This window comes from Centroberyx affinis, unplaced genomic scaffold, assembly GCF_046629955.1.
Source record: "Centroberyx affinis isolate AG114_WGS23_722 - 3 ecotype Tasmania unplaced genomic scaffold, CSIRO-AGI_Caff_v1 ptg007008l_1, whole genome shotgun sequence".
In the NCBI taxonomy this organism is placed as follows: domain Eukaryota; kingdom Metazoa; phylum Chordata; class Actinopteri; order Beryciformes; family Berycidae; genus Centroberyx; species Centroberyx affinis.
In genome coordinates, this window is record NW_027283550.1 from 7,501 (window position 1) to 19,424 (window position 11,924).

The window sequence follows — 11,924 nt, forward strand, 5'->3', positions numbered from 1 at the left end:
ACCACCAATCCGAACAAAAGATACATATCTGGAACATTGGACAAATCAAACACAAACACAAAACAAACTTAATTGCTATCTGGCCCTAAACTGTGAATATAAATTGGCAGAATATTTTTTCAGTGTAAGAGACCCAAAGCAGATCCAGATCCTGAGCAGAGACAGATCCTGAGCAGATCCAGATCCTGAGCAGAGACAGATCCTGAGCAGAGGCAGATCCTGAGCAGAGACAGATCCTGAGCAGAGACAGATCCTGAGCAGATCCAGATCCTAAGCAGAAAAAGATCCTGAGCAGATCCAGATCCTGAGCAGATCCAGACTGAGTGACCACAGTCTGGCCGTAGAGAAAGGAGGACAGAAGAAGTCCTGGCTACCAAAAGAGCAGCGAACATGCGGCCTCTGCACAACAGGTGAGGTGGAGACAGAGATGCACTTCCTCTTGAAATGTGACAAATATAATCTAATTAGAGCAGAATACTTTAAGAAATTTGAATTATTAATCCCCAACTTCACTAAACTGAATGAAAGTGTCCAGCAGCAGATCCTGCTGGACACTGAGGGACTGAGGCCCACAATGATCATCTGGACCTATATTACTCACTACTGTTTGTTTATTGTTGTATTATATTATTTTAACACTGTACTTATTGTTAATAATATTATAATAATTTGTAGTATTATAATACTAGTACAATTACTCATTGGTATAATACAGAACTGATTCTGTCATATTCAGTAATGTGTCCTCTGTTTACTCTGCTGTTAGATCAGTTGGATCCTTTTGTTGATTGTCCTGAGACGCTTTGGCAATTCTGTTGTTATGACATTCATGCCAATAAAGCTAATTGAATTGAATTGAATTGTGAGAGAGACAGGTAGAGAGAGAGAGAGAGACATAGATTTGATGTTCTTTCAATCATCTACTTAAGACAGAGTTTTAAAAAAAGACTCACATGGCAGCACAGGCTTTTCTCAGCCAGCGCACACACACACACACACACACACACACACACACACACACACACACACACACACACACACACACACACAGAGAGAGAGAGAAAACAATAACCACAGCAATAGCAAACCAACAGCAAGACGCAAAACACATTCAGATACACCCTGCACCCTCCACCTGCACCTGCACCCTCCACCTGCACCCTCCACCTGCACCCTCCACTTGCACCCTCCACCTGCACCTGCACCCTCCACCTGCACCCTCCACCTGCACCCTACACCTACACCTGCACCCTCCACCTCCACCTGCACCCTACACCTGCACCTGCACCCTCCACCTGCACCCTCCACCTGCACCCTCCACCTGCACCCTCCACCTGCACCCTACACCTACACCTGCACCCTCCACCTCCACCTGCACCCTACACCTGCACCTGCACCCTCCACCTGCACCCTCCACCTGCACCCTCCACCTGCACCCTCCACCTGCACCCTCCACTTGCACCCTACACCTACACCTGCACCTGCACCCTACACCAGACATACACAGACAGACAGACAGACAGACAGACAGACAGACAGACAGAGACAGACAGACAGACAGACAGACAGACAGACAGAGACAGACAGATAGACAGACAGACAGACAGACAGACAGACAGACAGACAGACAGACAGACAGACAGACAGGTGTACCTACATATAGAGCGGCAGACAGATGAGCTGTGGCAGAGCCAGAGACAGGTGCAGCTGTCTCATGCTCGGGCTCAGCCAGGCCAGCGGGGCTCCGGCCATCGTTCCCAAACTGAAGCAGAACGACAGGAGGGCCGGGGGCCACAGACGGGCGGCGGGGGGGGTCCACTCCACCGCTGCAACACACACACACACACACACACACATTAACCTGGGGGGGGGCAGTCACACACAGTCAGAAAACACACAGTAACTGACAGGAAAACCGATGTGTGGACGCTCAACCAGATTGTCACCAAGGCTGAACTTTTCACCGACATCGCCTGTCAACAGCCAATCAGATTTCTGCGCTTCCTTGTTTCCCTACCGATGTGATTTTCGTTTCAAAATGGAGGAGAAACTGATTTCAGTAATTCAAAGCTTCCCAGTTCTCTACAACTTTCATTTGAAGGACGACAAGACTAAACGTCTCAAAAAACGAAGCTTGGAGAACGGCTGATCCATCGTAAAATCTGAAGATATTTTATTGAGATTTTAGTTTATTTTAACGCTGCCTAATTAGTGCTTGCTAGCTGTCTGAACTTGTTAAAATGCTGTAACGTTTTGAAAGTCAATACCAAAGCAGTGAAAATCCAGGATCTGCCTGTTCAGAAGTCTGTAGCAGCCTCTGGCCCCGCCCACAGCCACTCTGAATTCTCCTCTCAAGTGTGACATCATGTTTCAGCCCAAATAAGGGAGTGTGCCCCCGCCCCCTTTCAGTCTAACATGTAACTGAATAAATGATGTTAAAGCCTTTAACTGTCCAACAGGTTCCTCTGTTCTGCTTTTCTTCTGATGAAAACAATAAAAAAAAAAATCTCTCCAGACTGAGTTTAGCATTCAGCATTTCATGAGAACAACATCCACCTCATGGCTGTTAGAAAAATAGTTTTTAAATTTCAGTAACGTGTTAAAATCTGTAATAACTTCGTCACGTCATTTCTGCGGACATTATTTAACCCGGTTTAACAACAGAGCGATTGGCAGGATCTAGAGATCTGCTTCACTTTCACCGTAGGAGAAAAACAAAATGTGGATAGAATGTGAGGCTGAACTGAAGGAAACACAGAGAGCAGAGTGACACATCAACCAAGCCGATCGCAGTGGGAACAGGCCGCTGCCTTCAGAAACTCTGCAGTCATTAAAGTTTTCCACTCCGGCCGGTTCGCTCTGGTTCAGCTGACACTGATTTACTTAGCAGGAGTTCAGGTCGGACCTGCGGTGTGTTTTCTCTGCTGTTTCTCTGCTGGCAGGACGGAACAGACTCCGTCCTGTGACTGAAAACTCACAGGTCCGATCCCTGAAATGCCGATGTGTCCTGTTAGACTGGGAAATGAGAATGCACTTGTTTCAGAAATTTTCTAGAGTCATTTTCCCGGTCCCAGTCTCTGCCTTATTCTGACTTGTTTCAACACATTGACACTGGTTTCTTGAAAATTTATGAAACAAGTGAAACCACACTGGACAGTAGTGGAATTATCTCAACTCACTGGCAGTGGGCCAGGTGCGAGAGGCCAGGTGCGAGAGGCCAGGTGCGAGAGGCCAGGTGCGAGAGGCCAGGTGCGAGAGGCCAGCATGACAGTCCAATGTAATCAGAAACAGCCGCACACTGACAAAAACTATTGAGGCTCATTGGATGCAAAAATAGATGATTTATTTACATGGTGAAAAAAAGTGACTAAGTGAGAAAAAAGGTGAACGTTTCGCTCCTCAGACCATCATCAGCACTACTTCCATGTTTTTCATGTTGGCTCTAAATAGGCAACCAGCCTATTGGTGGTAGCCAATAGGAATGAGGCTGATAGGTGGAATCAATCAGTCAATCAGCCCATTAGCCATATTGTGGCCCAGAGGCCTACAAGGAAATATACACAACCCATACAAAAATATATATACAGATAATCATAGATTAAGAATAGATCAAACATTGTTATACTATCTACTAAGAAGAAATAGGTTGGCTTATAGAAGAATGTCAGATACAATTCACATACAGGACTTACTCCATGAATACATATTACAATAGGCAGCTATACAAGTATACAAAATAATCTATGGGCTACAGAATAAAGCCCTGGGGAGAGAGAGAGATAGTCAAGAGGTTACAGAAAGCACGAGAGAGAAAACTCTTCATTAAGACCCTCTGGATGTCGTGTCTTCATATAGAAAATCCATTTACATTCAGATTTAAGCAGTCTGCGATCAATATCGCCCCCTCTACGTGTTTTAGAAATCTGTTGAATGACACAAAATGAAAGTGTTGAGACAGGATGGCTTCATGAAAATGTCTAGCAACGGATGATTTAGCATCGTTTCTCTGTGTGTGTTCTATGATGCGTGTCTTTACAGGCCTGTAAAGTTCTTCACCTTTTTTCTCACTTAGTCACTTTTTTTCACCATGTAAATAAATCATCTATTTTTTGCATCCAATGAGCCTCAAAAATCACATTTTAGGACTGAATACGACATTAAATGATGTGTTAGAAATCTGTTGCAGTGTAGAATCTAGAATTGTTTTCATGACTGTGATGTTGCTGGAGGAGCCAGAGACGAGGAAAGAAACAGGATGAGCTTCAACTACAGATACTGATTTAGATATTCTGATATTCTGGGCTGGCTGCATCTTCACACGGTGTTCCGGCATTTACCACACCGCACTACACTGACATGAAAGGTCAGAATTTGAAGCTCAAATGTGACTCGAGGTGATAGGGACATGCGTTTTGTGCTCTGGCATTTAAAAACATTACACACTGACTTAATGGTATGAAGATAAAATTTGTAACTGTGAAAGCCTAGAACTACAGAAATACACCGTAAATCTGACTGACATGAAACTATGTAAATCCAGCTGTCCGGCTACTTATACTGATTGGCAAAATCAAAATTGTAAACCTTGAAAGGCCATAACTGCAACTCCACCGGTTTGATTTTGATGAAACTTGGAGGGAGGATGCATCTTGATGCTGATTGGCCCAACGGCTGCCTGCGTCTTTCATGGGAGGCGACAGGTGCTCTGGTGGTTTTTGTGATGGCCGTTTGTCCTTCAGTAAAACCCCGATATGTACGACTCTTTATCTGTAGGAGGTGCTGCCTCTTGCTCCTCTCTGGGAATCCGCTGTGGACTTCAGGTGTTTTTTGGTTAAGGAATCTTCTCCGGAACAGACACCAACAGACCAGTGGAGAACCAAACGGCTCCAGAGAAAAGTCTTGGCTTCCTCAAGAACATCACACAGTCTAGAAAACAAGTCCAGATTCTGCAAAACATCTCCATCATCGTTTAGTCTCATATTGAGTCTTAAAGTCCTATTTGCTGTGTCGGTGTTTTGTTTTTTCTTCTGTTCTGCAGCCTGATCAGAAACCTGCTGGATCCTCGTTACATCAGAGACTTTACTGCTTCGTTAGCACTCAGCTTTCCTTTTCAACCTTTTTTTTTTTTTTTTTTTATATCTGGGGCCGGTTTGCTGAACACACGTGCTCTTTATCAGCTGTGTGTGTGTGTGTGTGTGTGTGTTAGAGTCCACAAGAGTCCACACCCCTGTACCTGACACCTGTCTACCAACAACACCAGTCAGTCACGACAAACTGCTGAGGTGGTTTTGGTAAAACCTGGTTAACAGTGTTGAGAACTGCAAAAAATGTCCAGCTTGTCAAGTGATTTCCTCTTTTATCAAACTTCTCAGCTTATTTCAGAGTATTTTTTTAGTCTAATTCTCTCTCTGCACTGACTCATCATTTTACTGAACGAATAAAATCTGGAAAAAAAATAATGTTTTTGTTGTGAAATTGTACCAGTGAAATTGTTCTGAGACAATTTCAGTTTCGGTTTTCCATTTCAGTTCTGAGACTTCTGAGTTTGACATGAGGAAATGTTTCAGGATGTAAAACCTCAGCGGTAAACGTCAGGTTTTGGTGTCAGTCCCTCAGGATCAGAGAGCGAGGGCTTCTTTCTGGAGCCGCCATTTTGCACCGACACACATCAGGACTCATGGCTGCTGCTGTGGGAATCGAACCTGTGACCTTCCAGTTCCGGGCCGACCTGCGACGCTCCTCATCTGTTTTTGTAAAACTTTAAATAGGATGAAGTCCATGTGAACGCACATGACCTCTGACCCCTGGGAACTGTGACTTGTTACCCAGCATGCCTCTGCCCCTTTCCCCCAAGAGGTAGGATTACACCTTGGTGCAGGTCAAAGGTCAAACAACTGCTGATTTTTTGTTCATGATCAGGCGATCGGAAATATTGCTGATCAATAATGTTGCTGCTTGTCACTTTAGTTTTAGAGTTTGGTTTCAAACTTTAGTTTTAGTTTGTTTAGTTTTAAAGATTTGTTTAGTTTTAATTTAGTTTTACAGTTTTGTTTCAAAGTTCAGTTTTAAAGTTTAATTGTACAGTTTAGTTTTTTTTTTAAGTTTGCTTTGTTTCAGTTTAGTTGCTGATCTTTAAATGTTAAAGCAGATATTCTGGTCAAAAATGAAATCCTGAACATCAAGATGCCAACATTTCTTCCAGTGGTCAGCTGAGCAGATATCAGCTATCAGTGAGATAGCAGAAAAACGTGTGTGTGTGTGTGTGTGTGTGTGTGTGTGTGTGTGTGTGTGTGTGTGTGTGTGTGTGTGTGTGTGTGTGTGTGTGTGTGTGTGTGTGTGTGTGTGTACCCAGGCTGAAGGAGCAGATGTTAATGCAGCAGCAGCAGATTCCAGTCAGGCAGCGCAGGGCGAGGAAGAGGAGGGGCTGAGGAAGAGCGGCAGGCAGAACACCACACACAGCTTGCACACACACACACACCAGCAACACTGGCCGCTTACCGTACCTACACACACACACACACACACACACACACACACACACACACACACATTGTATTAGGGAAAAAGACCTAACTGAGAAACTGAGGAAGTTACAGAGATCTCTGTGTTCATGTGTGTGTTTGTGTGTGGGTGTGTGTGTGTGTGTGTGTGTGTGTGTGTGTGTGTGTTTTACCGGTCAGATAAAGCTCCACCAAACAGGGATCCCAGCAGCAGACCGATCAAGTAGAGAGTCTGTCCATAAGACAACCAGTCTGTCCACACACACACTGACTGACACACACACACACACACACACACACACACACACACACACACACACACACACACACACACTGGTTAGATTAAATTGATTTAATAGACAGACACACTGTCACCCCACTTGAGGCCGGTTGACAAAGTTGAATTGAATTGAATAAAAAACAACTGAGCAGGTTTTCAGAACAGTTTGTTTTCCATTCAGCTGAAACCAGACGACAACCAGACTACAATGAACTTACAATCAAAACTACAAGGTGCTTGACAACCAAACCAAACTAGAACCAAACTGCAACCCAAAAACAACAAAATCACAACCAAACTACAACCAGACTACAATGAATTTCCAAGCAAGGGTACGTAAAGCCCTTTGAGACATGCTTGTGATAAAGGACTATATAAATAAACTTGACTTGACAATCAAAATTCCAGCGTTCTCTACAACCAAACTAAACTAGAACTAAACTGCAACCCAAGTACAACACAATTACATGCAAACTAGTAGACTACAACCAAACTAAAACTAAACTATAATTAGACTATGACCAAACAATGACCAGACTACAACCAAACTACAACCACACTAAAACCAATTTACAATCAGACTACAACCATCTCTACAACCAGACTAAAAGCAACCTATAATCAGACTACAATCAAACCACAATCAAACTAAAGCCAAATTACAACCAAACTACAACAAACTAAAGCCAAACTACAACCAGACTACAGACAAACTATAAAATGTGCTCAGTAGAGCTCAGACCTCCTCCACGTCTGACAACACCCCGCAAGGCAGTTATGCACCTTTTGGTGATAAGCCACGCCCACCATGCCACCTTTTGACCAGTCAGCATGAAAAGTTATTCAGTTCTTCCTCGGCCCATAACAACCTTCATACCAAGTTTTGTGCAAATCTGTGTCCAACTTTTAGAGAGATCCTGCTGACAGACGGACAGACACACATGCAGGTGAAAATATGACCTCCTTGGTAGAGGGAATAACTACAACCAGACTACAGCCAGACTACAGCCAGACTACAACCAGACTACAGCCAGACTACAACCAGACTACAGCCAGACTACAACCAGATTACAGCCAGACTACAACCAGACTACAGCCAGACTACAACCAGACTACAGCCAGACTACAGCCAGACTACAACCAGACTACAACCAGACTACAGCCAGACTACAGCCAGACTACAGCCAGACTACAGCCAGACTACAGCCAGATTACAACCAGACTACAGCCAGACTACAGCCAGACTACAGCCAGATTACAGCCAGACTACAGCCAGACTACAGCCAGACTACAACCAGACTACAGCCAGACTACAGCCAGACTACAGCGAGACTACAGCGAGACTACAACCAGAGTACAACCAGACTACAGCGAGACTACAGCGAGACTACAACCAGACTACAGCCAGACTACAGCCAGACTACAATGAGACTACAACCAGACTACAACCAGACTACAGCCAGACTACAGCCAGACTACAACCAGACTACAGACAGACTACAACCAGACTACAGCCACACTACAACCAGACTACAGCCAGACTACAGCCAGACTACAGGCAGACTACAGGAGACTACAGGCAGACTACACCCAGACTACAGCCAGACTACAGGCAGACTACAGCCAGACTACAACCAGACTACAGCAGACTACAACCAGACTACAGCCAGACTACAACCAGATTACAACCAGACTACAGCCAGACTACAGCCAGACTACAACCAGACTACAGCCAGACTACAGCCAGACTACAGCCAGACTACAACCAGACTACAACCAGACTACAGCCAGACTACAACCAGACCACAGCCAGACCACAGCCAGAACTACAATGAGACTACAACCAGACTACAGCCAGACTACAGCCAGACTACAACCAGACTACAGACAGACTACAGCCAGACTACAGCCAGACTACAGCCAGGCTACAGTCAGACTACAACCAGACTACAGCCAGACTACAACCAGACTACAGCCAGACTACAGCCAGACTACAACCAGACTACAGCCAGACTACAGCCAGACTACAACCAGACTACAGCCAGACTACAACCAGACTACAACCAGACTACAGTCAGACTACAACTAGACTACAGCCAGACTACAGCCACACTACAACCAGACTACAGCCAGATTACAGCCAGACTACAGCCAGACTACAGGCAGACTACAGGAGACTACAGCCAGACTACAACCAGACTACAGCCAGACTACAGCCAGACTACAGCCAGACTACAGCCAGACTTCAACTGGATTACAACCGGACCACAACCTGTATTACAACCCAACTAATGCCAAAATATAACTTAACTACAACAAACTACAACTAACAGTTGACAAAGACTTTATGAATGACATGCAGTTTACCACTGGGTTACAGATTATCAGCAATGTCAATGTGTATCGATAGTTATCTATAAAATTCTCTGTCTTTCTCTCTATATATATGACACCAATGTCTATACATCAGTATATTACACATACAAAACATTCTCTCTCTATATATATACATCTGTATGTGATACCTGCATCTATTTATGGAAGAACACGATACAAATGTCACCATAAAACTATAAACTATATATAAGATTGTTGGAAGTGACACTCACGTCTCCCTTCCTGCTGTCGTTCCTCCAATCGGCTTCGCTCTCCGAAACTTCCCCCGGCTGTGATTGGTTGCTCTCCGGTGGAAATATTCCCTGGAAAGTTTCCCCGGCGCCGGTGCGGTTGCCATGGTGACAGGATGCCGTGGCGGCGGCGGTGAAAACGTCGAGGAAGAAAAGGAAGGAGGTGAAGAAGAAGATGAGAGAGAGACGCCAGTAGACAGACAGCTGCAGTGGAGACATGACTCTCTCTCTCTGTCTCTCTCTCTGTTTCTGTCTCTCTCTCTCTCTGTCTCTCTCTCTGTTTCTGTCTCTCTCTCTCTGTTTCTGTCTCTCTCTCTCTGTCTCTCTCTCTGTTTCTGTCTCTCTCTCTCTCTCTCTCTCTCTCTGTTTCTGTCACTCTCTCTCTGTCACTCTCTGTTTCTGTCTCTCTCTCTGTCACTCTCTCTGTTTCTGTCTCTCTCTCTCTCTCTCTCTCTCTCTCTGTTTCTGTCTCTCTCTCTCTGTCACTCTCTCTGTTTCTGTCTCTCTGTTTCTGTCTCTCTCTCTCTCTCTCTCTCTCTCTCTCTCTCTCTCTCTCTCGCTCTTTCCCTCTCTCTCTGCGTGTGTCTATATCTCTCTGTCTCCCTCTCTCTGTCTGATTAGGTCTCTCTCTCTGTCTCTCTGTCTGACTTGCTCTCTCTCTCTCTCTCTCTCTCTCTCTCTCTCTCTCTCTCTGGTTGAACAGCTGCTGCTGTCACCAGGAAGGTTTGATTGAGCTGTGTTTAGTGTATAGAGAGAGACAGACAGACAGACAGACAGACAGACAGACAGACAGACAGACAGACAGACAGAGAGCAACATAATGGAAGCAAAATGTGAACGAAAAGATTCAGCTTAATTTAATTACACTTTTTTTTTCATGCGTTCTTCCAGCAAACTTTGAGCTGGAAGTTTTCTCTCCACCCTCTTCTCCTTAAGGCGGGGGGGGGGGGGGGGGGTATTTCCGGTTAGGAGAGTACAGTGGGACAGTGGCATGGCGCCACCTTGTGGTCATTTGATGTGTCACACCTTTCTTTAGCTGGATGCTTTTATTCTAAACAGAAACTTGACAGGACAGAACGGTTCTTCCACTGTTTCTCACGGTAATTTGGCTACTGCAGCATAAAATGTGGACTATGGGATTTTAAGTGTTAGTTGCTATGGTGACAACACAAATGTCTCGACTTAAGTCTGGACATTACGGCTGTAAAGTCTGTCACACTGGCTTAACTGAACAGATGAGTTTGTAAGCAAACTGTCAAAACTCAACTGAAAGCTAATGTTAGCGACGAGGCTAACGTAGCTTCATCACAGGCTGTACTTCTCTCTCTCTGCTCTTCTTCATTCACTTCATTCAGCTGAATGTCAGTTTCCTCTGCTTTGGTTCCTGCTGTAAATCCTCTCAGCTCAGTGACTTGCTGTAAATCGCTTTATACAGAAGCCGGTCCAACTGTTCACATCAAAATGGCCGCTGCTCCGGCGGTCCTTAGAACGTCGATTTGAATGGGAATGACCGTTCTATCCATTCCAGTTCTGTGGTTCTAAACCACACTGAACTCTGAATTCAACTGGAAAATCTGTTTCCATCAGTTTCTTTTCTCCATAGCACTTCAGAACAGCCACCACTAATAGATGATGCATTGATCATAACTTAATATTTATTTAGCATCAGTTAAGGTGATGCATATCGGAATCAAAAACAGTTTTATTAGTATTGTAAGATGTGTGAGGTTGTAAACAAATGCACCTGTGTGCTCCTGTCTGTGAAGTTGAAAAGCAAACTGCACGTGTGATACAATTTGCACACTTGTGATGTATTTTGTAGTATTCACAAATTTGCAAATGTGAATAATACATTTTACAAATTAATTTTACATTTGATGTTATGATATCAGCATTTCCCTTTGTGAATCATTCAAAATATTTGCAGCCATCTTGGCAGCATCCTCCTGCTGCAGAAGCTTGACAGTTTTGTCTGTATATTCAAGCTCAAGGTGCTGCCAACAGTGGCCCCGCCCCTCTTCACTGGGTCAGTCACAAGCCAGGTAGCCAGTGTTGCCAACTTGGCGACTTTGTCACTAGATTTAGCGACTTTTCAGACCCCCCTGGAGACTTAATTTCTCAAAAGCGACTAGCGACAAATCTGGCGACTTTTTCTGACCATGGGGAAAAATGTTAGTGTTGAATCCCAAAGCATTTGCCAGTAAATTGGTGGCTGATGCCGGTTTGCTCTACTTGCTCGTCACCCAGAGAAGTCTAATGATCACAGTGCTTCCCACACACAGCGCAGGCTCCCTCCCTCGGCTGTGAGCGGGGTCTGTAATAATAATAATAATAATATAATACATTTATGCTTTTCAGGGTATTCAAAGACACTTTACATAAGTTAAAATGATCATAGAAAAACAACACAATAAAAACATATAACACACAACATTAATCGCACATTAAAATCAGTTCTGAAAAGGTGAGTTTTGATCAGTGATTTGAACATTAGCAGATCGGTGCAGTCTCGGATGT

General features: G+C 44.3%; 1 protein-coding gene across 1 annotated transcript in view; it reads right to left on the reverse strand.

The window, feature by feature from the left end:
- Window positions 1-9,626, reverse strand: part of LOC139639257 (solute carrier family 22 member 13) — a 16,579-nt gene extending 6,953 nt beyond the window's left edge. The window contains exons 1-4 of the mRNA XM_071513335.1: window positions 9,390-9,626; window positions 6,674-6,771; window positions 6,349-6,503; window positions 1,658-1,826 (exon numbers count right to left, since the gene is read on the reverse strand). Of these exons, the coding sequence (XP_071369436.1) occupies window positions 1,658-1,826; window positions 6,349-6,503; window positions 6,674-6,771; window positions 9,390-9,626 (659 nt within the window). The remainder of the gene's footprint in view (window positions 1-1,657; window positions 1,827-6,348; window positions 6,504-6,673; window positions 6,772-9,389) is intronic.
- Window positions 9,627-11,924: the final 2,298 nt, after the last annotated feature.